We start from the raw sequence: 26,684 nt of genomic DNA on the forward strand, positions 1-26,684 counted from the left end.
CAGAATTCTGACACCCACAACACAGGATTTTTTTTTTTTGTCTTTTTAGGGCCACACCCATGACATATGGAAGTTCCCAGACCAGAAGTCAAATTGGAGCTATAGCTGCTGGCCTACACCACGGTAATGCCAGATCAGATCCATGTCTTCGACCTATACCACAGCTCATGGCAACACTGATCCTTAACCCCCTGAGCAAGGCCAGGGATAGAACCTGCATCCTCATGCATACTAGTCAGGTTCATTACTGCTGAGCCCTGCCTGTCTCATCCCCCTGTCTCACCACCTGCTTGTTCTCTTTGACCCACCTACATACCCCAGACCTGCTCCCCACTAGAATAGGAAACTAAGGTCTTGTCTGCAGCTATATCACCAGATCCCAGTATGGTGCCTGGCCCAGGAGAATGCTCAGTAACATTTGGTGGCTGAAAGAGTGGCAGGAGGGAAGGAAGGAAGGGAGGAAAGGAGAGAGGGAGGGAGAGAGAAAGAGAAGGGGAGGGTAGGAAGGAAGGAGGAAAAAGACAGAGAAAGAGAATAAAAGGAAGAGGAGGAAGGGGGAAGGAAAGGCAAGAGAGGAGGAGGAAGTGGGGGAAGGAAGGAGGAAGGAGGGACGGACATGAGACATGCTGAGACCACAGGAGAAAGAAAACTTTTGGTCTTGAACTCAGAAGAGGCCTGTAGAAGAGTTGATGAAGGAGTAGACTCTTGAAAGAGTGGAGGGAGTTTTCTAAACACTTGAGTTGAGTGCAGGGGATGGAGGGGGGGAAGCCTTGCCGAGCACACAACACTATAAGCAAAGGCTCAGGGGGCTGAAGTGACCAGATCCATAGCGCATGTGACTGGGTGGAGAAGACTAAGGGAGGCTGGAGAGCACTGGAGGGTCTCCAGGGGCTGTGGAAATGGGGCACTCCACCCCTTTAGAAAGTAGGGGGTTGAGCTCTTTGGCAGCCAACCTAATGCAGTTCTGGCATCCATGCCCTGCTTTGCTTCATCAAATTATGGTAGAACCAACTCTAATTCCCTGCCTCCCCCTCCAGCCACTCCATCCCCATTGACTGTGCCAAGGGCCAGCTGTCAGGACAGCCTCTCTGTATGAAGCAATACTATGGGCTTTTCTCCTCTTACCGGCTCCCTGGCCACACCCAGGACACCCTGGTAGCTCAGAAGAGCAGTGTCATGCCCGAGCCAGAGCACGTCATCGTGGCCTGCTGCAACCAGGTAAGCGGCCCCTGCTGCTGCAACCGCTCAGGCCTGGGGAGGACACACGTGTGCTCATCCATTCCTGCTTCCCCAGGGATGCTCAGCCCCTTCCCAGGGTCACACGCAGAGCTGGGGCAGGGTGGCCCCAAGGTGGGGGGGGGGTCTCTGGATTCCTTGTTAGTTTCATTTCTCTCCACTGGTTGGATTTTAAGAAGGAGGAGAGTCTTCAGTTGAGAATGTCTTCCATGGGCTCCCATTTCAGCCCTGACCAGCCAGGTCAGGCGCAAAGAACCGCCTGGATGGACTGAGGGTCGTTAATGAGACCCATCATGTTTTCAGCCCTTCCACTTGCAGACGCCCAGGCCATCGCCTTCCTGGAGACCACACACAGACAGACAGCTTAACACATGTCGTGACTGTCACGATTTCCATGTCCAGACCGTGGACTTGGCCCCTAATCACATTCATCCCATCTGATCCTATGACGACCCTGCAAAGGGGGCCTTGGACCCTCCACTAGACAGATGAGGAAACGAGACTTAGGTTAAGTGGCTTGTCCGAGTATGAGAAGGATTCCTAAGTCTGCCACTGTCTCTAGCCCATGCTCCATCCCCTGAAGCTCAGGTCCTAAGACCGGGTTCCAGGGAGCAAACGAGAGTCTTTGAGGGCCCAGGGCATAGGCTGAGCGTGAGGACTCTCGACCCTGTACTCGTGCTCACCAGACAGTATATTCTAAATATCGAGGCTCCACGAAAATATTCCATCTGACTAAAAGCTGGGTTCTCTTTTATTAAACCCAAGTTTGACACCTACCACAGGGACCACCCTGGTATTTGTTCTACAGTGCTTCCTTCTTGGGCTCCTCTGACATTTTCAGTCCAAGTCAGGAGCCCTAAGTCTGCCGTCTGAGAGCCCCTATTCCCAGGTTCGAAGCCCACCTTGTGCCTGACTGGCTACAAAAACGAGAACCTTTCTCCCTCTTAATTCAAAAGTCAAACTCAGCATTTCCCAGCCTCCCACATGCCATAGTATCTGTGCCTTCCAGGCATGCTCTCAGGACTCCTGTACCTGCTCAGGGCATGGGACCAGATACTCAGGGCAGCCAGCTGAAAAGGGATCCTGCCTGGGGCTAGGAATAAAACCCTTAACAAGGCCCAAGGCTCTAGCTTCAGAGCTGCTGAATGACAACTCACAGGCCTCACACACAAGGCACATGTTTTTGCCCACATCTGCATAGAGCATTTTGTGTGTTCTTTTTCCATTTTAATCTTCCTCTGCGTGTTACTTGCTGACTTGCTTTTTTTCTCCACTCACCAGCATGTTTGGGATCTGTCCCTGGTTCATTGCTTTTAACTGCTGGACAAATATACCACATTTTCCTTAGCCAGTCCCCTGCTGGAGAAGCTGGGCTCCCTCCACCATTTTGCTGTTGCCCACAAGGCTGGTTTGCACATTCCTTTATATGTTTTCCATGACACAAGAATGTAGGTTTTTCTAAGCCTTGGGCTAAAGTATGTATTAATAAGAGCAATTGCTGAATCACAGAGTATGCACATTTTTGATTTTGATTGACACTGCTCTCCAACAGCAGTTGTACCAATTTCTACTCAATTCCCCACAAACATAATGGTTTGATGTCAACCAGGAACTGCAGAAACGAGCTTTCCTTGGCTAAGTTTAATCTGGCCTTTGATTTGGGGCAGCTTGGAGTCCGGTACATTGGACTACATCGGGCCGGTCCCCACATTGTGACTCTCCCAAACCATCACCTATGCTGGGGACCATGGGCCTGAGCATCCCCCATCCTGCTCCCGTGTGAAGGCTCAGGGAAGGCCTGACGTCTTGGCCAGCTGCCCTGAGTGACGTATTTGACCTGTTTCCCCCACAGTTCTTTGTCTTGGATGTTGTCATTAATTTCCGCCGTCTCAGTGAGGGGGATCTGTTCACTCAGTTGAGAAAGATAGTCAGAATGGCTTCCAACGAGGATGAACGCTTGCCTCCAATCGGCCTGCTGACGTCAGACGGGAGGAGCGAGTGGGCTGAGGCCAGGACGGTCCTCGTGAAAGGTTAGCAGCAGTGCCCAGCGCGAATCCACGCTCATCTCATCCTCCTCATGCCCATCGGCCTCCCTTCCTCCAGGGGCGGGCACCATGCCTCATCCCCATTTGCCACAGCCCAGGGCACTCAGGCCTCCCTCCAGCCCCAGTTGGCCTCGGTGACTTGAAACTGAAGATGACTTTTATACCCTCGTGTTTCACCTGACGATATTCTAGCATTCTGGGTGAGGCTGGCTAGCACTGGAATCGGAGTTATGTCCTGGAATATTGAGAGAGGGAGAGTTTTGAACTGGAGGAAGACCAGCTACAGTGAAGCTGATGTATTTTACTGGTTGGCAGGGATGGTACTCGTTTAGGGGTCCGAGTCACTGGGAGAGCTGTCAGATGGAGACTTGGAATGAAACCCACCTCTGGGAGGGTGACTGGCTGCCTCCTTCGTGTGATGTTTTTGGTCCTAGAACTCTTCATCTTCAAGCTGACCTTCTCCTTCTGCCTGCTGCTCTTATGGACGTTTCTGAGCATTCCCATAAGAAAGCCAGCAGAGGCCTTAAAAGTTTCAAATCATCCTTCTGGAAACACTTTTCAGATCCAAAGTAAGCCCTATTCTCAGGGACTGGATTGAGAGTCTTCCTTTCTTGCCTGCATTAGAGAGTCCTGCATGAGAGGTGAGACTTCTGTAAGCCTCCCTCTGCCGCTCAGGTTTTCGTGCAGCCATGAGTCCATTCAGACTCCCCAAGTGTCTGTAAGCCCGTGACTTGGGCTAGGCCTGGGGAGTGTAAGAGACAGAGAGAATGAAGCCGCTGGCCCTGAGCAGCCCCCTGGATAGGAATTGAAGAGGAGAGTGTATACAGGGGAGCAGATCCAAGTATCTAGGAACGCAGTGTCAACCATGTAAGGCAATAGAGCCAGCAGGTGCCAAATAACAGCCCCAGGACTTCGGATTCAGGGGGGAGCCCTTCCAACTGGGAAGCTTTCAGAAGGCTTTATAGGAAGAGGTGGGACGTGAGCAAAGCTCTCTGATGGGAGTAAGAGGGGCCAGAGGGAGGGACAGCATCCAGGCAGGAGGACCCACTATGGGCAAGGCCATGTCTGCCTGCCCAGCTCCATGAAGAGAGCAGTCTGGCTGGCAAAGATGGCCACGCCAGACGTGCTGGGAGGAAGAGGGGGTAGGGCCGTCAGGGAACAGACCCTTCTCTTTCCCTGGAAAGTTCTTCCCCAGGGCTGGTTAGCTCCTTGTATGATCCAGAGCTCTGCTCAAGTGTCCCACCCTAGACCTTCCTCGAACCCTCCGCACCTACTGCCACCTCTCCCACACACACTCTGTCCCCTTGTCCCGTTTTCTCACCTTGACTGCATTTCTCACTCCCTGAAGTCAGCTTTTCATTTGTTTGATTCATGCCGATTACTGGCCTCTTCACCAGGCTACAAGGTCCAGGAGGATAGGAGCCTTATCTGGTTTAATTTCTGAATATGCTGTGCCAAACACAGTCAGGGCCCCATTATATTTGTTACATAAAACAATGAAGAGCCACTAAGGATACTGGGCTCCAGACTTAGTTCCCACTTCCCAATTAATTTTGCTTTCATTTAGTTATTGAGTACCTTCAAATGCTTGGTTCTCACAGATTTAGGATGCATGGGCCATGGGAAGGTGAAAGAGCCGACTCCATTCTCCCCAACCTCACTGCCAAGTGGGGGAATTAATAACTTATCACTCCAAAGTAAGTTAATTCCCTCAGGAGACCATGGTGTAATCAGATCCCACTCTTCTCCCCCTCTAGGGACAGAGACAGTTCTCAAAAGAATTGCCTCTGTTTCCCACTTTATTAGCAGGCCAGGCCCAAGCCGTCTCCCTGCAGGATTGACCAGGATTGCCCTCGGGTCTAAGTGCTTGGGCTGTGCTAATCGGAATTAATTTGTTAATGACACTTGATCTGGCTTTCTGAATGGAAGTGCTGTTTCTGAGGGAAGCACGGCAGAAAGGAGGAGACACACACACACACACACACACACACACACACACACACGCCTTCCCTTTAGAAATCTAATTAATCCAGTTCGCACTGTCTGTCATCTGCACAGCAGGAAGCCCATCCTTCACAGAGTCCCCTCCTCCCAGGAGGGTCCCTTCCCACCAAAGGGAAACAGGGAAATCACTTAGGAAATGATTTCAGTATGAGAGTGAAAGATTAAGGCAGCTTGGGCTAGAGTTGGGAGTGAAGATGGAAAGACACGGGAGGGGTCTAGGTATATTTCAAAGTAGAAGTGACAGCAAAAGGAATGAGAAAGATTCCTAGGTTTTTGATTTGAGCCACTGAGTAGATGGTGGCACCATTCACCGAGATGAGAACCAGGTTGGAGAAGTGGCCACAGAACGGAGACGGATGTTACGGCTGAGATGCCTTGAGTCATCTAAGTGGAGACATCAAGTTAGATCTATGCGTCTGGGGCTCAAGGGAGAGGTCAGTACAGAGATATAAATTTGAATGCCATCAGCACAGAAGTGATGTTTAAAGTCATGGACCTGCATGAGATCATCTAGAAACAGAAGAAGGGGGCCTCAGAGGTCAGGTAGAGAAAGATGCAAAGGGGATTAAGAAAGAGTAGCCTGTGACGTCAAAAGAAGACCAGGAAATGAATCACAAAGATCCAAGAGGGAAGGAGAGAGCTGCCAACCCCGTGAGATGCTGCTGAGAGCTTGTAGAAGAACAGGACAAAGAGGAGATTCTGGGCTTGGCAACCCTAACTCATCCCCGACCTTCACCAAAGTCAGACTGGAGTGGTGGGAACAGTGAATGGTTATATGCAGATGGGAGCAATTCAACAGCAGGAAGGAAGTGTTGATGAGACGGTCACTGAATGGCAGTCAGTAAAGGTGGATGCTCTTTTTAGACATTTTGGTACTAGAAGTAGCAGGACAGTGGGAGTGGTTTGAAGAGGATGGGAGTCAAAGGAAATGTATTTAGTAGAAGAGGCAAAGGCATGGATGTAATCTAGTTAAGTGAAATTGTTAATGAGAAGTGAGGAGACAAATAGAGGGATGGGATTCTTGCAAAGGCAAAAGGAGATGGAACCCAGAGAGGCAGGTGCTTTTGGTTGGTACAGGGGAAACAGAACCTGGGTCTGAGGTCCCCTGGGTCGTAACTGTGGTGGCAGGAATATGAGGAGGTTCCCAACCGGTGGCTTCTGGCCTCAGATCAGCAGAGCCATGGCCATGTGCCAACAGATGCTGGGATGGGATGCTGGAGACAGAAGAGCATGTATGAAATAGCATCTTGGAAAGTGGGAAAGACAAGCTACTCAGGAAACTTGCTAAGATTCATGGACTATGTTGGGCCCATATTTGAAGGCTTGGGGGTCATGCATTTTAGAAGAAACTAAGTAGCCTTTTAAAAAATAATGATTTTTCTTTTTTTCCACTATAGCTGGTTACAGTGTTTTTCCACTATAGCTGGTTTACTGTCAATTTTCTACTGTACAGCATGGTGACCCAGTCACACATACATATATACATTCTTTTTCTCACATTATCATGCTCCATCATAAGTGACTAGATATAGTTTCCAGTGCTATATGGCAGGATAATTAGCCTTATTTTGCAGTTCCTCCCCCACCCCCCACCACAGTGTTCAGGTTCTGAGGCTCAGGCAAGGAGAAAGTGGGTTGCTGGGTTCAGACAAGATTGCAGAGCATGATGGAAGGAAAGAGGTGTGGCAAGGGAATGGTTATGATGTTGGAGTCTGATCTGAGTTAGGAGGTGTGTGATTCTGCTCAGGCTGCCATAACATGTACTACAGACTGGAGGTACTTAAACAACAGCCTCTCAAGTTCTGGAGGCTAGAAGTCCAAAACCAAGGTGTCCACAGAGTTGGTTTCTTCTGGCACCTCTCTCCTAGGCTCGTAGATGTTGGATTAGGGCCCACCCTAATGACCTCATTTTAATTAATTACCTCTGTAAAGACCCCATCTCTGCTGTACAGTGGGAAAATGAAATAAAATTAAATTAAATTAAAAGACCCCATCTCCAAATACAGCCCCATGCTGAGGTACAGGGGATTAGGGCTTCAATTTAGGAATTTTAGGGAGACACAGTTCAGCCCATAACAGGAGGGAAGTGAAAGACAGCGGTGGGTGATGGAGAGTTGAAATAGGTGGTGGGGCGGATGGGTCTTGGGGGTGTCGATGAGATGTGTTGCCATGGGGATGGGCAACAGAGTGTGTGAGTCAGAAATCAAGAGGGTGATGCTTAAACTGAGACTTCGGGTCGGGGGTTGGTCCCTGGTAGTGATAACTTCCCTGATGTGATTGCAGGAGTGTGGCTAAGTAAAACTGTCAAAGGTGAGGGGCAGGGGGGCTGAGAGTGGAGGATGCTAAGGAGGTTTAAGCTACTAGAAGGATGACCAGAGTGGTGATGGGAAGGAGGTGATCAGGGAGCTCAGGTCCTCGTGGCAGGGAGTTGTGAGGTCACTGGAGCACAGCAATAGGGAGGACAAATGTGATGGGGAGACGAGCGGCTGCCAGCAGCAGTTCCAAAGGGAAAGGGGCAGGGGAGGAGTCATTTAGGAGAAGGAACGGGGGAACGCCACCTACTGATCTGGCCCTAAAGGAAGAGAAGTCTCCTGGAAGGGGGTGCAGGGAAGTGGGCCTGGAGGGGGCCAGGCTCCAGTTAAGGCAGAAGGTGAACAGGTCACTTTCAGAAGAGGTTAGCCGTGTAAGGGGACAGCCAGTCAGGCACCACGAAGCGTCCAGGAAGGAGGAAAGGCGAGGAGGGTGGGTGGGCTGAGTCCGTATGGGGGATACCGGAGCAGCAGTGGGTGGGAGTGTCAGTGAGAGACCTAGGAAGTCATCACTGCAAATGAAGATCCCACATCCCTAACCTCTAGGAAGCCTCTCTCGCCTGGTTCCAGAAGCAGCTGCTGGCTGTGGTTGTGAGGCCGGGGGTCTTTTTGGTTCGCAGTAGAACCACAGTTAACACTACAATGAGTTGAGCTTTCCAGAGTATCTCAGCTGAAATCCCGAGAACTCCACCTCCTTTCCTGGGACCCAGGCAGAGACTAGCGCCCATGGGCACTGGGCCCAGGCTGACACTGTCCAGCAGGAGGCCTCAGCCAAGCTGAGCTCCACTTGTCCTGCTGGGAGTCTGGACCAAGAAGGCGGAGCTCACGGGATCATCTGAGACCCAGAGGAGTAGTTGATTCCATCAACCCTCTCTCGTTAGAGAGATGGTCCCTGACCCTCCCTACGCCCCCCGCCACCGCCATCGTGCTCCATCTCCCAACCAGGATGGCTCCCTCTGTGAGCTCCCAGGCCGCCCATTCCCACCCTCTGCCATGACATTGAGAAGATGTTGCTCTCAGAGGTCCAGTAACCGCCGGCACGGCACAGCCCAGGAGCAGTGAGCCGGCTGTCTGCTGCAAGGCTCATGCTCTTCCTCTGCCCCTTGGGTCCCTCTGCTCCCAGCACAGTGCTTCTCACCAGAGCTCACTGAGATCATGATGCAGGATGAGTGTGTGCATTGTAACCTCTGTCAGCAACCTGACAACCACAGCCAACGCCAAGTGCCCTCTGGGGGTGGGGGTGCCAAGAGCTGCAAGACCTGCTGGATCCCGTCCATCACTGCCCCTAAGGCCTGCCATCTTGCTGGGGAGACTGGGATAAGCAGAATCATTAGAACCAGAGTGGGCAGGAGAAAACCAAAGGAGGGTCTGCAACAAGAGTCTTGCGGGAATTTGGGGGCTGTGAGCCTCTACGGGTCGTAGCCTAGGCCCGCTTCCTGTGCTAAGCGGGACTGGAGGCTAAACCTCAGTGGGTTGAAGTTGATGTGACCCAGGCTGGCTGATGACATCAAGATCATCTAGATTGGAGTTCCCAAGTGGCTCAGCAGTTAACAAACCTGACTAGCATCCATGAGGTCGCGGGTTTGAACCCTGACCTTGATCAGTGGGTTAGGGATCTGGCGTTGCCATGAACTGTGGTGTAAGTTGCAGGTGTGGCTCTGTGGGTTAGGAATCCGGCATTGCTGTGGCTGTTGCATAGGCCGGTGGCTACAGCTCCGATTGGATCCCTAGCCTGGGAACCTCCATGTGCTGTGGGTGTGGCCCTAAAAAGACAAAAAAAAAAAAGAAAAAAAAAAGATCGTCTGGATCATCTAGAGAGCTTCTTAAAAACAAACAAACAAACAAACAAAAAACAGGGGCATTCCCATCATGGCTCAGCAGAAACAAATCTGACTAGCATCCATGAGGATGCAGGTTCAATCCCTGGCCTCACTCAGTGGGTTAGGGATCCTTCATTGCTGTGGCTGTGGTATAGGCCAGCAGCTGTAGCTCCAATTCAACCCCTGGCCTAGGAACCTCCTTATGCCATGGGAGCGAACATAACAAGACCAAGAAACAAAACAAAACAGAGTCCTGGTGATTTTCCAGTGGGACCAGAATGAGACCAAGGTTTGTGTTCTTTTGGGGGGGCATGAGGGGGCCACATCAATAGAATGCAGAAGTTTCCGAGCCAAAGATCCAACCCAGGCCACTGCAGTGACAACACCAGATCCTTAACCTGCTGTGCCACAGGAGAACTCCAAGAATTTGTATTCTTAAAGCACCCTCACATGTAGCCCAGGTTGGGACCCACATATCAGATATTATTGGCTCCTGAGCCTTGTCTTGGGTGCTTTCTGTCCCTTGTGGTTGCAAGTCTTTATCATGGCCTGTGAGGTGGGGATTTTATCCCCATGAAGCAGAGGAGGCTGTGTTTCCCACAGGTTGAAGTAACTCCTCCCTCAAAAGTGGTCATTGGTGGAGTCAGGACTGACTAGGAAGCATCTGTCTCCTAAGCCTGAGGTCTTCAGGGCTGGGCAGGCGGGGGCGGGAGCCCGGCTGTGCACATCCTCTCGGGACCTCCCTCCCTGCTAAACGCGAAGCTGTGGCCTTCCTGAACCCAGGAGGAGCCAACACCGTTATTCTGGGCTGGAAATTTAATTAGACATTCAGTCTTGAGTCTGGAAGACTACAGTGCTTGTCAATTTGTAGGAAAAGGATAGCCTGCTTGGAGAGCCACCCCCTGCCCCCACCCCCGCCCCGCCCCAGCACACTAGCTTTCCTGGGTGCTGCCGTGGAGACCCTGCGAACAGACTTTGGAGGCAGATGCTTCCGTTTATACAGTCCCGTAAATATTTATCCCTAGCAGCCAATTAGAGCTGAGCCACTGCTTTCAAGGAGGGAACTGACAGAAGGTAGCTGCATCTGCAGAAGGCCTCCTTGGTCATGGTTTACAAGAACCACTCGGGATGGGGCATTTTGCTCTTTAAATATTGTCATCCAGAGATAGGCAAGTCTGCTGATTTTAAAACCAATTACACATTAGCAATAACAACCTCTCTGATTTAATTGGCCCAGAAATACCTCCTGGGCTCTCGAGGCGGAATGCTGGTTTTTTTCCTCGGGGCCAGTCTCTCCCGCAGTGGAAGCATCCAGGCTTTTATGGATGAGAGCATCCAGACAGGGAGAGGCATGTGGTCCAAGGTAAGAGACCTGGGCTTGAGCTGCCCCTCTCTGTTGTCCCCTGGAGGCTGGCTTCCTAGGCTAGGGTATGGAGGTGGAAGCCCCACCGTGTGGATAGGACCAAGGCTATGGAGGGGCTGCAAAGCATGAGATCTGGTGCCAGGTGCACAGAGGGTGTTCTCCAAGCTATTGCTCATTTGATTTGGAGAAACACTCTGGGGAGGTTTTTCCCAAGCCCGTAGGCTCTCTGGAAAAAAAATCTGGTGAACTGAAAATGGACACCTGTTGATGGGCACTGCCAGTGCAGTCAGTGACAGTGGCCAGTGACCTCAGACTGAATGACTTGTCCTTGTCCTTGTCCAGCCCTGACGCTCCAGACACCTTTCTGCTTTCTTTTCTGTCTGAGTGCCATCTCTCTGGCTCTCGCTTTCCAACTCATGGGCAGCATGATGATATTTGGTTATAATGCCGCTGTGAGGCATTTTTTTGTTGTTGTTCGTATGTTTGTTTGGTTTTTGTTTGTTTCTCCTGCCTTTCTCCATTCATAGCCCTTCCCTTAATTCAGGAAAGTATGATAGCTCTTTAAATCTGCCTTTGTGGGAAGGGTGGCTAGAACTCAGAGGAAAGAACAATTCTTGGCTCCTGAGTTCTCCTTTAAAAAAATTAAACTTATTTGGAGATAATTGTAGGCGCACATGCAGTTGTCAGAAATAAACCCGCCTGTACCATCTCCCCCACCCCATGGTAACATCTTGCAAATCTTACAACATCACAACCAGGACATTGATGTTGATACAGTCACGATACAGAACATTTCCATCCTCCACAAGGATCCCTTGTGTTGCCTTTACAGCCACACCCACTTCTGCTCCAGCCCCATCCCTCCTTAGCATCTCACAACCACCAATCTCTTCTTCGTTTCTATCATGTTATTTTTTAAGAATGTCATGTAAATAGATTCATGATGCATGTAACCTTCTGAGATTGGCCTTTTCACTCAGTATAATTCTCTGGATTGCTTCTCAGCCTTTTTGGTTAAGACCAAGTATAGTTCTCTGGAGATTCATCCCAGTTGTTGCATGTGTGAAAAGTTCATACGGTATTGTATTCCACGGTATTGATGTATCATAGTGATGGATGAATTCACCACTGAATTCACCCACTGAAAGACATCTGCATTGCTTCTACTTTTTGGCTATTACAAATGAAGATGCTATGAGCTTGTATGTATAGGTTTTAGTGTGATCATAAGTTTTCATTGCAGAAAAAAAAATGCTCAGGAATGAAATTGCTAAGTCATGTGATATCTGCATGTTTTATTTTTTAAAGAAATGGCTAAAACATTTTACAGTGACTGTATGTACCATTTTACATTCCCAACAGCAACGTGTGAGTGATCCAATTCCTCAGCATTCTCACCAGCATTTGGGGTTGTCACTGATTTTTCATTTTTATTTTAACCTTCTGATAGGTAGGCAGTGATCTTATTGTAGTTGTAATTTACATTTTTCTAATGACTAATGGTGTTTAATATCTTTTCATGGGCTAATTCTCCATCTATATCTCATCTTTGGCAAAATACCATTTCATGTTTTCTGCTCATTTTCAAATTGGATTTGTTTGGGTTTGGGGGTTTTGTTTTTGTTCTTGTTTTTTACTATGAGTTCTAAGAATTGTTTATATACTCTTTGCTAACATTTTATTGAATATGTGGTTTTTCTGTTTTCTCCCACTTGTAGCTTTCTTTTCATCTTCTTGACAGGATGTTCCAAAATGTTTTTAGTTTTGATGAATTCCAATTTGTCAATTTTTCTTTTTATGGATCATGCATTTGGTGTCAAATCTGAGTTCTTTGCCCAGCCCTAGATCCCAAAGATGAATTTCTTCTATAGTTTTCCCAAAAGTTTTATAATATTATATTGTACATTTAAGTTGAACATCGCTTTTGAATTGATTTTTTATAATATGTGAGATTTTTATCCAAGATTTTTTTTGGGGGGATGGGGGGAAACTACGGGTATCCAGTTGCTCTGACAGCATTTGTTGAAATAGACCATCTTTTCTCCATTGAATTGCTTTTGTACTTTTGTCAAAATCAGTTGGGCCTATTTATATGGGTCTCTTTTGAGGTTTTCTTTCTTTCTTTCTTTTTTTTTTTTGGCCACACCCAAGGCATATGGAAATTCCCAGGCTAGGGGTTAAATTGGAGCTGCAGGTGCCAGCCTACACCAAAGCCACTGCAACCCAGATCTGAACCACATCTGTGACCTACACCACAGCTCCTGGCAACACTGGATCCTTAACCCACTGAACGAGGCCAGGGATCAAACCCACATCCTCAGTGATACTAGTCAGGTTCGTTTCTGCTGAGCCACAGTGGGAATTCCTCTTTTGGGGTTTTCCGTTCTTTTCCATCGATCTGCCAATACCACAGATCCTTGGCTATGTAGCTATCTAATAACTCTTGAGATTGAATGTAATGATTCCTCTAGCTTTATTCTTTTTCAAATTGTGTCAGTTATTCTAGTTCCTTTGCCTTTTCACATAGATTTTAGATCATCTTGTCATCTACAAAAAGTCTTTCTGGTATTTGATGCTGTGTTAGGCTTGTCTATCAATTTGGGGAGAATTGGCACCTTTACCACACTGAGTCTTCCAATGTGTGAACATAGTTTATCTCTTTATTTACTTAGATCTTTGATTTTTTGCATTAGCGTTTTATAGTTTCAGCATATAAATCCTGTATGTTTTTGTTAGATTTATGCTGGAGTATTTCATTCATTTTACATGATTGCAAATGGTATTGTAGTTTTAATTTGGGTGTTCTGTCTTTGCCATTGGTGTGCAGATTTTTATGTTTACTTCGTATCTTGTGAACTTATAACTCACTTATTTTTTTTTTTTTTTTTTTTTTTTTTTTTTTTTTTTATTAAATTTTATTTTCCCACTGTACAGCAAGGGGGTCAGGTTATCCTTACATGTATACATTACAATTACAGTTTTTCCCCCACCATTTCTTCTGTTGCAACATGAGTATCTAGACATAGCTCTCAATGCTATTCAGCGGGATCTCCTTGTAAATCTATTCTACCTTGTGACTGATAAGCCCAAGCTCCCGATCCCTCCCACTCCCTCCCCCTCCCATCAGGCAACCACAAGTCTCTTCTCCAAGTCCATGATTGATTTTCTTTTCTGAGGAGATGTTCATTTGTGCTGGATATTAGATTCCAGTTATAAGTGATGTCATATGGTATTTGTCTTTGTCTTTCTGGCTCATTTCACTCAGTATGAGATTCTCTAGTTCCATCCATGTTGCTGCAAATGGCATGATGTCATCCTTTTTTATGGCTGAGTAGTATTCCATCGTGTATATATACCACATCTTCCGAATCCAATCCTCTGTCGATGGACATTTGGATTGTTTCCATGTCCTGGCTATTGTGAATAGTGCTGCAATGAACATGCGGGTGCATGTGTCTCTTTTAAGAAGAGCTTTGTCCGGATAGATGCCCAAGAGTGGGATTGCAGGGTCATATGGAAGTTCTATGTATAGATTTCTAAGGTATCTCCAAACTGTTCTCCATAGTGGCTGTACCAGTTTACATTCCCACCAACAGTGCAGGAGGGTTCCCTTTTCTCCACAGCCCCTCCAGCACTTGTTATTTGTGGATTTATTAATGATGGCCATTCTGACTGGTGTGAGGTGGTATCTCATGGTAGTTTTGATTTGCATTTCTCTTATAATCAGCGATGTTGAGCATTTTTTCATGTGTTTGTTGGCCATCTGTATATCTTCCTTGGAGAAATGTCTATTCAGGTCTTTTGCCCATTTTTCCATTGATTGATTGGTTTTTTTGCTGTTGAGTTGTATAAGTTGCTTGTATATTCTAGAGATTAAGCCCTTGTCAGTTGCATCATTTGAAACTATTTTCTCCCATTCTGTAAGTTGTCTTTTTGTTTTCTTTTGGGTTTCCTTTGCTGTGCAAAAGCTTTTCAGTTTGATGAGGTCCCATGGGTTTATTTTTGCTCTAGTTTCTATTGCTTTGGGAGACTGACCTGAGAAAATATTCATGATGTTGATGTCAGAGAGTGTTTTGCCTATGTTTTCTTCTAGGAGTTTGATGGTGTCCTGTCGTATATTTAAGTCTTTCAGCCATTTGGAGTTTATTTTTGTGCATGGTGTGAGGGTGTGTTCTAGTTTCATTGCTTTGCATACAGCTGTCCAGGTTTCCCAGCAATGCTTGCTGAATAGACTTTCCTTTTCCCATTTGATGTTCTTGCCTCCCTTGTCAAAGATTAATTGACCATAGGTGTCAGGGTTAATTTCCAGATTCTCTATTCTGTTCCATTGGTCTGTCTGTCTGTTTTGATACCAGTACCACACTGTTTTGATGACTGTGGCTTTGTAGTATTTCTTGAAGTCTGGGAGAGTTATGCCTCCTGCTTGGTTTTTGTTTCTCAGGATTGCTTTGGCGATTCTGGGTCTTTTGTTGTTCCATATAAATGTTTGGATTGTTTGTTCTAGTTCTGTGAAAAATGTCATGGGTAATTTGATAGGGATGGCATTGAATCTGTAGATTGCTTTGGGTAGGATGGCCATTTTCACAATATTGATTTTTCCAATCCAGGAACATGGAATATCTTTCCATTTTTTTACATCTTCTTTGATTTCTTTGATTAAGGTTTTATAGTTCTCGGCATATAGGTCCTTTACCTCTTTGGTTAGGTGTATTCCGAGGTATTTGATTTTGTGAGGTACAATTTTAAAAGGTATCGTATTTTTGTATTCCTTTTCTAATGCTTCATTGCTGGTATACAGAAATGCAACTGACTTCTGAATGTTAATCTTATATCCTGCCACTTTGCTGAATTTATTAATCAGTTCAAGGAGTTTTGGGGTTGAGTCCTTAGGGTTTTCTAGGTATAGAATCATGTCATCTGCATACAGTGACAGTTTGATCTCTTCTCTTCCTATATGGATGCCTTTGATTTCTTTTGTTTGTCTAATTGCTGTGGCTAAGACTTCCAAAACTATGTTGAAGAGCAGTGGTGAGAGTGGGCATCCCTGTCTTGTTCCAGATTTGAGTGAGAAGGCTTTCAGTTTTTCCCCATTGAGGATTATATTTGCTGTGGGTTTATCATAAATGGCTTTGATTATATTCAGGAATGTTCCCTCTATACCCACTTTGGCGAGGGTCTTGATCATGAATGGATGTTGAACTTTGTCAAATGCTTTTTCTGCATCTATTGAGATGATCATATGATTTTTGACTTTTTTTTTGTTAATGTGGTGTATGATGTTGATTGATTTGCGTATGTTGAACCATCCTTGTGAACCTGGGATGAACCCAACCTGGTCATGGTGTATAATTTTTTTGATATGTTGTTGGATTCGGTTGGCTAAGATTTTGTTGAGAAGTTTTGCATCTATATTCATCAATGATATTGGGCGATAGTTTTCTTTTTTGGTGGTATCTCTGCCTGGTTTTGGAATGAGGGTGATGGTGGCCTCATAGAATGTCTTTGGGAGTATTCCTTCTTCTTCAACCTTTTGAAAGAGTTTAAGGAGGATGGGCACCAATTCCTCTTTATATGTTTGATAGAATTCACCTGTGAAGCCATCTGGTCCTGGGCTTTTATTTGTAGGGAGTGATTTTATGACCTCTTCAATTTCATTTCTAGTGATTGGTCTGTTCAGTTGGTCTGTTTCTGCTTGATTCAGTTTTGGCAGGCTGTAAGATTCTAGAAAATTGTCCATTTCTTCCAGATTGTCAAACTTATTGCCGTATAGTTGTTCATAGTATTCTCTTATGGTTTTTTGTATTTCTGCTGTATCCGTTGTGATTTCTCCTTTTTCATTTATAATTTTGGTGATTTGGGTTCTTTCTCTCCTCTTTTTAGTGAGTCTGGCCAGGGGTTTATCAATTTTGTTCACCTTTTCAAAGAACCAGCTCTTGGTTTTATTAATTTTCTCTATTGTTTTTTGAGTCTCTATTTTATTGATTTCTTCTTTGATCTTTACAATTTCCTTCCTTCTGCTGACTTTAGGACTTCTTTGTTCTTCTTTTTCTAATTCATTTAGGTGGAGGGTTAAGTTGTCAATTTGGGATCTTTCTTCTTTTTTGAGAAAGGCCTGGATTGCTATAAATTTCCCTCTGAGCACTGCTTTCGCAGCATCCCATAGATTTTGAGAGGTTGTGTCTTCATTATCATTTGTTTCAAGATAGTTTTTAATTTCCTTCTTGATTTCCTCATTGACCCATTGGTTTTTTAGTAGCATGTTGTTTAGTCTCCATGGAGTAGGTTTTTTCTCTTTCCTTTTCCCATGGTTGATTTCTAATTTCATGGCATTGTGGTCAGAGAAGATACTTGAGATAATTTCTATGCTCCTAAATTTATTGAGATTCGCTTTATGTCCCAATATGTGGTCGATTCTTGAGAATGTTCCATGAGCATTTGAGAAGAATGTGTATTCTGATTTTTTTGGATGTAGTGTCCTGAAGATATCAATTAAGTCTAACTTTTCTATTGTTTCCTTTAGGATCTCTGTTGCTTTATTGGTTTTCTGTCTAGAGGATCTGTCCATTGATGTGAGGGGAGTATTAAGGTCTCCTACTATGATTGTATTCTCATCAATATCTCCCTTTATGTCTGTTAATATTTGTTGTATGTATCTGGGTGCTCCTATGTTTGGGGCATATATGTTGATGATAGTAACCTCCTCTCCTTGGATGGATCCCTTAATCATTAAATAGTGTCCTTCTTTGTCTTTCTTTATGTCTTTTGTTTTAAAGTCTATTTTGTCTGATATGAGTGTTGCAACTCCTGCTTTTCTGTCATGTCTATTGGCATGAAATACTTTTCCCCAGCCTTTCACTTTCAATCTATATGTATCTTTTGTCCTAAGGTGAGTTTCTTGTAGGCAGCATATTGAAGGTTTTTGCCGTTTTATCCACTCAGCCATTCTGTGTCTTTTGATTGGGGCATTCAGTCCATTGACATTTAAGGTGATAATTGATAGATGATTATTTATTGCCATTTGATCCTCGTGTTCCAGTTGATTCTATGGTTCTCCATTCTTCTTCTTTTTTTTTTTTTTTTTTTTGGTTGGATGGTCTCCTGTTATTATCTGCTTGAGTGTATTTTTTTTTTTCATTTTTTGCAAATGCAATATTTGGTTTTGGCTTGTGGTTGCCCTGTTTTTTAAGTATGCTAACCCCTTCCCATGATTGTGTGTTTTAGCCTGATGGTCCTGTAAGTTCAAACACTTCATTATTATATTAAAATTAAGAAGAGAGACATACATACAAACAAAAAGGATTATTTACCTCCTAACATCCCTTGCCCACATTTTATGGTTTTGATGACTCTTTTATTTTTTTCCTTTTAATTTTATTTTGTTTGAAGCATGTTCATGATTAAATCTGTATGCTGGCTTATTTGAGTGACTGCTCTCTGATTGTATCTTCCTCAGTCCTAGTTCTTCCTCTTCTTCTTCTTCTTCTTTTTTTTTTTTCTTTTCTTTTTTCTTCCCTTTCCTTCCTTTCTTTTTGGTTTAGAGAAGCCCTTTCAATATTTCCTTTAACCTGGGTTTTGTGTTGCTGTATTCTTTAAGTTTTTGTTTGTTGGGAAAAATTTTTATTTCCCCTTCTATTTTAAATGATATTCTTGCTGGATAAAGTATTCTAGGTTGCATATTTTTTCCTTTGAGCACTTTAAATATCTCTTGCCATTCCCTCCTGGCCTGTAGTGTTTCTGTAGAGAAATCAGCTGATATTCTTATGGGGGTTCCCTTGTAGGTAACATTCTGTTTTTCTCTTGCTGCCTTTAGGATCCTCTCTTTATCACTAACTTTTGCCATTTTTATTATGATGTGTCTTGGTGTGGGTCTGTTTGGGTTCAGTTTGTTTGGGGTCCTCTGTGCTTCTTGTATCTTGAATCCAGTATCCTTTAGATTTGGGAAGTTTCCAGCGATAATTTCTTCAAATATATTTTCCATTCCTTTATCTTTTTCTACTCCTTCTGGAATTCCTATTATGCGTAGATTGGCCCGTTTTATATTATCCCATAGGTCTCTTATATTGCTTTCCAGTTTTTTGATTCGGTTTTCTGTCTGTTGACCAGATTGAGTGATTTCCATTATTCTATCTTCCATATCACTGATTCGTTCTTCTGCATTATTCATTCTAGTTTTTACTGCCCCTAGTTCAGTTTGCATCTCTGCAAATGAATGTTCTAGTTTTTCTTGGCTCCTCCTTATATTTTCTAGCTCCTTTCTGAGGGTATCTGCATTGCTGTTCATATCTTCTCTTAATTCCTTCAGTATTTTCACTATTTCTCTTTTGAACTCCAGGTCTGTCAGACTGCAGAGATCAGTTTCATTGTTGACTGTTTTAGGTGAGTTCTCCTGTTGGTTTGACTGGGGGTGGTTTCTCAGCTTCTTCATCTTGCTTGTTGTCTTCTTTCTCCTGAGGGAGTTGTACTCTCCGTTATCGGGTAGTGTTTGCCTTGTCACTGCCCTGGAATATTTCCTGAGGGCTGTCGTTGTTGGTCAATCTTTTTTTGAGGCAGTGTGGCTTTTCTGGAGTGTTGATGGGACTAACAGTGTTTCTTTGAAGCAAAGGAGGACTTCCTGAGGGCAGACAGGACTGGGAGGTCCACCCCACGATGGTAGCAGATTTCACTTGGTTCTCAGCACCCCCTGGGGTCTTGGGCGGGTAGCAGGGCCCTTGGAGACTCAAGAGGTTCCTCCCCAGGGCAGCCCGACTCAGAAAGACCGTCTGAGATCTTTTCCCGATTCGGCCAGGCTTGTTGCAGCTTTTCTGGGCTGCAGGGGGTCCTGCCTGGAGCTGGCAGTCCTATGCAGCTGGTCCACTAGGTCTCAGCACCCCTTGGGGTCTTGGGCGGGTAGCAGGGCCCTTGGAGGCTCAAGAGGCTCCTCCCCAGGGCAGCCCGATTCAGAAAGACCGTTTGAGATCTTTTCCCAAGTCGGCCAGGCTTGTTGCAGCTTTTCTGGGCTGCAGGGTGTCCTGCCTGGAGCTGGCAGTCCTATGCAGCTGGTCCACTAGGTCTCAGCACCCCCTGGGGTCTTGGGCGGGTAGCAGGGCCCTTGGAGACTCAAGAGGCTCCTCCCCAGGACAGCCTGACTCAGAAAGACCGTCTGAGATCTTTTCCCAAGTCGGCCAGGCTTGTTGCAGCTTTTCTGGGCTGCAGGGGGTCCTGCCTGGAGCTGGCAGTCCTATGCAGCTGGTCCACTAGGTCTCAGCACCCCTTGGGGTCTTGGGCGGGTAGCAGGGCCCTTGGAGGCTCAAGAGGCTCCTCCCCAGGGCAGCCCGATTCAGAAAGACCGTTTGAGATCTTTTCCCGATTCGGCCAGGCTTGTTGCAGCTTTTCTGGGCTGCAGGGTGTCCTGCCTGGAGCTGGCAGTCCTATGCAGCTGGTCCACTAGGTCTCAGCACCCCCTGGGGTCTTGGGCGGGTAGCAGGGCCCTTGGAGACTCAAGAGGCTCCTCCCCAGGACAGCCCGACTCAGAAAGACCGTCTGAGATCTTTTCCCGATTCGGCCAGGCTTGTTGCAGCTTTTCTGGGCTGCAGGGGGTCCTGCCTGGAGCTGGCAGTCCTATGCAGCTGGTCCACTAGGTCTCAGCACCCCTTGGGGTCTTGGGCGGGTAGCAGGGCCCTTGGAGACTCAAGAGGCTCCTCCCCAGGACAGCCCAACTCCGAAAGACCGTCTGAGATCTTTTCCCAATTCGGCCAGGCTTGTTGCAGCTTTTCTGGGCTGCAGGGGGTCCTGCCTGGAGCTGGCAGTCCTATGCAGCTGGTCCACTAGGTCTTAGCACCCCCTGGGGTCTTGGGCGTGTAGCAAGGCCCTTGGAGACTCAAGAGGCTCCTCCCCGGGGGAGCCCGTCTCAGAAAAACCGTCGGAGAATTAGGTCGATCTATTCACGGCCTGGCTAGGCTTGTTCTAGCTTTTCTGGGCTGCAGGCCTTTTCTAGGGGGCTGGTGGTGTTTGGTGCTGCTCTGTGGAAGTGTAGCCCCTCCAAAGGGCAAGCAGGCCTGTGCAGGGAGAGCCCCTGCGGTGGTAGGCTTCAGGCAATTGTTGAGGCCAGCCCTCCTGGATGGCAGGCAGCCCCAGGTTCGGCGAGAGCGTAGGGGGTGGCGGGGGTGGGGGGAGGGAATGCACTGGGAAGCACAGCTTTCTGCTAGCTAGCGGGCCTGTAAGCTTGTTGTGGCGTGGGGGGTATTCTATGGGGACCCACCCCTTCTTCTCTCCCCTCCCCAGCACGGGCGCAGACCAGGCTCTTCTCCCAGGTTCCCTCTGAGGCAGCTTTCCACTTCCCCGCCCCTAGAGTATTGCTCCCTTCCTCTGCGACAGCTTTGTTTTCTAGTCTCCCAGGCAGTCTCTGCCCCGTCAAATGGTTTAGAGACCTCCCAAGCAGTTTCCGCTCTTCCCCGCCCCCCTAGCCCGGGGACTAATCTCTGGAGCCGAGGTCTCGGTGCCCAGCCCCCCCCCCCCCAGGCGTCCCCCGGCCCTTTCTTGGGGACTAACCTTTGGAGGCGAGGTCTCGGTGCCCAGCCCCCACCCAGGCGTCCCCCGGCCCCCTCTCGGGGACCAACCTTCAGAGCTGAGGTCTCGGTGCCCAGCCCCCACCCAGGCGTCCCCCGGCCCTTTCCCGGGGACTAACCTCTGGAGCCGAGGATTCGGTGCCCAGCCCCCACCCAGGCGTCTCAATTTTTGGTGACTGTGCCCGTAGTTCAGATGGTCCGTTGGGTTCTTGATCGTTTTTCCGTACTCCGACTTACTGCTACACTCTTCTCTGCATCTGGAGATTCCTCCGGTTCGTTTGATCTTTCCCCCGGTAGGAGACTTTCCAGGGTGCGGGATCCCTTTCTCCTCCGCAGTTCCCTTTCGGGAGCGCCCGTCCCGCTCGGATTCACCTTCTCTCACTCTCCTCTTTTCTCCCGTTCTGCCCAATAATGTCACGAATTTCTTGCCGTTATTGGAGTTTAGGTTCCTCTGCCAGCGATTGGTTGTTGTTCTGTGCGAGTCATTTCTTCTGTAGATGTGCTTTTTTTGTTGTGTTTGTGGGAGAGGGCGAGCGTGTCCCCCTACTCCTCCGCCATCTTGTCCTCTCCATAACTCACTTATTAGTTGTAGGAGGAGGTGGTTTTTTTTGTAGATTCCTAATGATTTTTTACGTAAACAAATCATGTCATGAAAATAGGCAGGTTTTTTTCCTTTTTGATCTGTGTCCTTTTTATTCTCTTTTCTTGCCTTTTTGCACTGTTTTATGGCCTAGGATATGGTCTACCATGGCACATATGTTCCATGGGCATTGAAAAGAATGTGCATTCTGATGTTGTTAGATAAAATGTTCTATAAATGTCAATTAGAATCCTGTTGATTGATGGTGGTGTCAAGTTCTTTTATATCTTGCTGACTTTCTGTAGTTGTTCCAACAGTTATCAAGAGAGCGGTGTTGAAGTCTCCAAATACACTTGTGGATTTGTCTGTTTCTTCCTTCAGTTCTGTTACTTTTTGTTTCACATATTTTGAGAATGTTTGGTAGATACACATTTAGGATGGCTATGTCTTCTTGGTAGATTGACCCTTTTGTTTTATGTAACACCCCTCAACATCTCAATTTTCTTTGCCCAGAAATTTACCTAAACTGATATTAATATATCCACTCCTGCTTTCTTCTCATTAATATTTGCTTGATATGACTTTTTCCTTTCTTTTGCTTTCAACCAACATATATCATTATATTTGATATGAGTTTCTTGTAGATGGAATATAGCTCAGACATGTTTTTAATCTACTTCATCAATTTCTTGTCAGTGTAGTTATTGATATGCTGGGGTTTAACTCTACTACTTTATTATTTTTATCGTTGTTATCGTTCATTTCTCCATTTTTCAATCCTTGCTTTCTTTTTCCTGCTTTCCTATGAGTTACTTACACATATTTTAAAATTCTACTTAATATATCTGCAGTGTTTTTAGTGTATCTGTACAACTTTGTCTAGTAGTTTCCATAAGTATTACCTTATATATATATAATTTATCACAGTCTTTTGGTGTTGAAATTTTGTCTGGTGAAGTGAAATAGAAAGTTTACTACCCTTTACATCTCTTTATTCTCTCTTATTTATAAGTATCCTAAAGATTTCCTCTAATACAAATGTAGAACCAGATCACAGTGTTATCATTTTTATTTCAAAAGTGAAACATAATTTTTAAAAATTCAGGAGTTCCTGTTGTGGCTCAGTGGGTTAAGAACTCAACTGGTATCCATGAGGTTGTGGGTTCAATCCCTGGCCTCACTCAGTGGGTTAAGGAGCTGTGGAGTAGGTCACAAACATGGCTTGGATCTGGCATTGCTGTGGCTGTGAAGTAGGTCAGCAGCTGTAGCTCCAGTCCGACTCCTAGCTTGGGAACTTTCACATGCCACAAGTGTGACCCTAAAAAGAATAAAAAGAAAAAAGAGGATTAAATTTTACTTACTAAGATTTTCATTCTTTATTTTCTTTAGGTTTCTTTTTTCTTTTTTTTCTCACATGTGGGAGTTCCCAGGCCAGGGATAAAACCCAAGCCATAGCAGTGACAGTGCAGAATCCTTAACCACTAAGCCACCAGGGAACTCCTAGAATTCTGGGTTGACAACACTTTTCTTTTAGCACTTGAACAAAATCATTCACTTCTTACCACACTTCATGGTTTCTGATGAGAAATATGTTGTAATTTGAATTATTTTTCCCCTATTGTGAAATTTCATTTCTCTCTGCTTTCATTTTTTTTTCTGTGTCCTTAGTTTTGACTTTGATATGTTTTGGTGTGGATTTCTTTTAATTTATCCTCTGTGGAGTTAACTGAGCTTCTCAAATCTTTAGGTTTATGCATTTTGCCAAATTTGGGATGTTTTCAGTCATTATTTCTCTGAGTAAGTTCCTGTTGGCTCTTTTCCCTCTCCTTCTGGGACTTCAATGACATGATTATTAGATCTTTTGTCCATAGACCCTGAGGCTCTGTTTTTTGTTTTTTTAAATCTATTTCTTTCTGTTTGTGTTGCCTATTTTCTATAGTTTTATCTTCAAGTTCACTGATTCTTTTCTCTGACCCTTACATTCTGTTGTTGAGCCAGTTTACTAAGCTTTATATATTGGTTATTATATTTTTATGTCTTCAACTTTTCATTTGACTTTATATCTTTTATTTCTTTGCTGAGACTTCTTTATTTTGTTTCAAATGTGTTCATAAATGCTTGTCGAAGCATTTTTGTGAGGACTGATTTAAAAAAATTTGTCGTATAATTCTAACATGTCTGTCATCTAAGTGTTGGCATCTGTGGATTATCTCTTTTTCATTCAAATTTAGGTTTACCTGATTCTTGGAATGACAGGTAATTTTCTTTTGAAACCTGGACGTATTCCGTTACAAGACATTGGCTCTTATTTAAACCTTCTGTTTTAACTGGCTTCCTCTGACACTGCTCCAGCAGGTAAAGGGGGTGGATGCTGCTTTGTTAGAGCCAGGTGGGGACAGAAGTCCAGGTTCCTCATGTGGTCTGTATTGATGCCCCAGGGAGGGACTTTTTGTTACTGGTGGTGGGGAGGGAATTAAAGCTCCCCACATGGTCTCTACTGAAGCCCTGTGAGGGTTAACATGGGTGGTGGTTTCCACCCAATGGAAATGGAAGTCCCAGTTTCCATCTGAAATCATGCCTTCTCTGATACTAGCAGAATGAAATGCCTCACTACAGACTGATGATGGTAGATGATGGAACAGCTAGGCTCCCCACTTGGCCTTTGCTGGTGTGAGGGTGGGGTGGTTATTGCCTAAAAGTTTTCTGTCTTGCTAGTCTTCGCCTTCACTGGTCCTTTGGCTACAGAGAGAAGGCTTTTGTTGGGCTATTTTCTCTCTACACTTCTTTGTGTTTTTATGCTGCTAACTACTTCAGCTCCAAGTCTGGGGTATTTTAGGTGCAACAGAAAACCTAGTGTATTTGTTTGTTAGGGCTTCCCTAACAAAATATCACAGACTTATACAAAAGAAATTTATTTCTCACAGTTCTGGAGGCTAGAAGTCCAAGATCAAGGTGTCAGCAGGGTTGGTTTCTCCTGAGGCCACTCTTCTTGGTTTGCAGATGGCTACCATCTCACTGTATCCTCACATGGTCTTTTCTCTGAGCACAGGTTTTCCTGGTGTTTCTTCCTCTTCTTAAAAGAACAATGGTCATATTGGTTTGCAGCCTCACCCTAATGACCTCACTTAACCTAAATTACTTCTTTAGAGACTTTGTCTCTAAATGCAGTCACAATGGGGGTTAGGGCTTCAACATATGAATTTCAAGAATGGAGGGAACACAATTCAGACCACAATTTTAGCCAAAAAACCTACCATCTTGTCCCTGAGGTCCTGAGCACCCTAACTACTTATCCTTCCTCTCTCCATCTTTGAGTCTTCTTCTGTTTGTTTTAAATATAATGTCCAGGGTTTTCAGTGGGAGGAATTGGGAAAAGTCCACCTGATCTTCCTGGAAGCTGAAGCTTCTCCCTCTTGAGCTCCTTAAGAGGCTTTTGTAATTCAAATCAAAGCAGTTCTGATTTGCAGGAGGTAGGTTTCACTGAGCAAGAAACACTTTAGTGATATTCTCATAGCCTCTAGGGACTGAGAATACAAAGATTACCCCATAAGCCATAAAGTAGAGAAGAATAGGGAGGTGTGATGGCAGATAGAATTCCTTTTTCATGGGAGGAAAGATGCTCAGATAGGAGCGACCAATGCTGAGAAGCTCTAAGCCTTTGAGAAGGAGCCCATTGCCTCCATCTCCCCAGAGCTTGTGAGCACGTGAAGCAGAACGGTAGAAGTCTGACATGGGTCATTTTCCCAGGGAATAGATCAGAGAAGGCAAGTGTCCCAGGGGGTGTGTGCAAAGGCAGAGGTGCTGTGTTCATTTTATCTTTTGTCCACCTTAGTCACAGTCTGTAAGGGGTGTCTCCAAAGGCAGAGGTGCTGTGTTCATTTATCTTTTGTCCACCTTAGTCACAGTCTGTAAGCTTTCAACCTCTTCCAGAAGCTCTAGGGCCCTCCAAGTCCTCATGGCCTCTGGAATTTCTGCATCACCGAAGCTGTCAACTCCCCAGGCGTGGGTGACAGAGCAGCAACTCCTATTACTCAACTCTGACTTCTACCCATTAAGCAGGGGCTCCTTGAAGAAGATTGATTCACCACATTAAACGAGCCTCCATGTGCTCGATGAGGATGTCACAAGACAAACGGCTCCTGCCGTGTGCCTCCAGTCCACCGCCCTGTGTTTCCATTACATTTAGGCCAGAGTCATGGTGGATGAGTTTGGGTGTAGTTCGTTTTCTGCCTTACATGATTAACTTGTCAGCATTTGACCGATCAGGTACTTGTATGCAGGGAGTTCATTTGCAAGGCCACCTGGCATCCCAGCTCTGCTGCCCCATTGCACTCTGTCTAATGAGCCAGGACCCGGCTGCTGTTGGTTGGTGCTGAGCTCCAGGGCCCTCTCAACCTGCATGCAGTAGTGATGGCTCAGCCCCTCCTCAGGGGTTCCTCTCTCCTGCCTGGAGGTGGCTGGCCAAGCCTCCACTCTTCTGCACAGAGGCTGTATCAGGTCTGCTCCCCAGCCTCCCCAGGCCTGCCGTGGGCTTCCTGGGGAGCTGCAGCCTGCCCACTCCACACTGGTTTTGGGGCTGTTTCATAGGCAGATCCCAAGCCTGGACTCTCAGACCTCACTGAGACATGGCCAGCAGAGCCAAAATGTGTGACATCAGGGCTGCCCATGGCCCCTTGGTTGGCCTCCAGGCCCATGCCCTCTCCAGGTGGTTAGGCATCACTCAGAAATTCCACTCAAAAGCTCCACCCACAAGCCTGGGTGCCTACTGCCTAGCCATCAGAGC

General features: G+C 46.0%; 1 protein-coding gene across 4 annotated transcripts in view; it reads left to right on the forward strand.

The window, feature by feature from the left end:
* The window catches only part of CHAT (choline O-acetyltransferase), a 62,930-nt gene that overhangs the window by 10,951 nt on the left and 25,295 nt on the right, over positions 1 to 26,684 (forward strand). For all 4 annotated transcript variants that reach the window (XM_084993112.1, XM_084993111.1, NM_001001541.1 and 1 more), the window contains 2 exons: positions 1,038 to 1,218; positions 3,089 to 3,266. In XM_084993112.1, coding sequence (XP_084849238.1) covers positions 1,038 to 1,218; positions 3,089 to 3,266 — 359 coding nt within the window. The remainder of the gene's footprint in view (positions 1 to 1,037; positions 1,219 to 3,088; positions 3,267 to 26,684) is intronic.

Source organism: Sus scrofa, chromosome 14, assembly GCF_054392235.1.
Source record: "Sus scrofa isolate SSC_HxYL_T2T_F1_AM1 chromosome 14, Sscrofa_HxYL_maternal_Yorkshire_Landrace_v2.0, whole genome shotgun sequence".
Lineage (NCBI taxonomy): Eukaryota > Metazoa > Chordata > Mammalia > Artiodactyla > Suidae > Sus > Sus scrofa.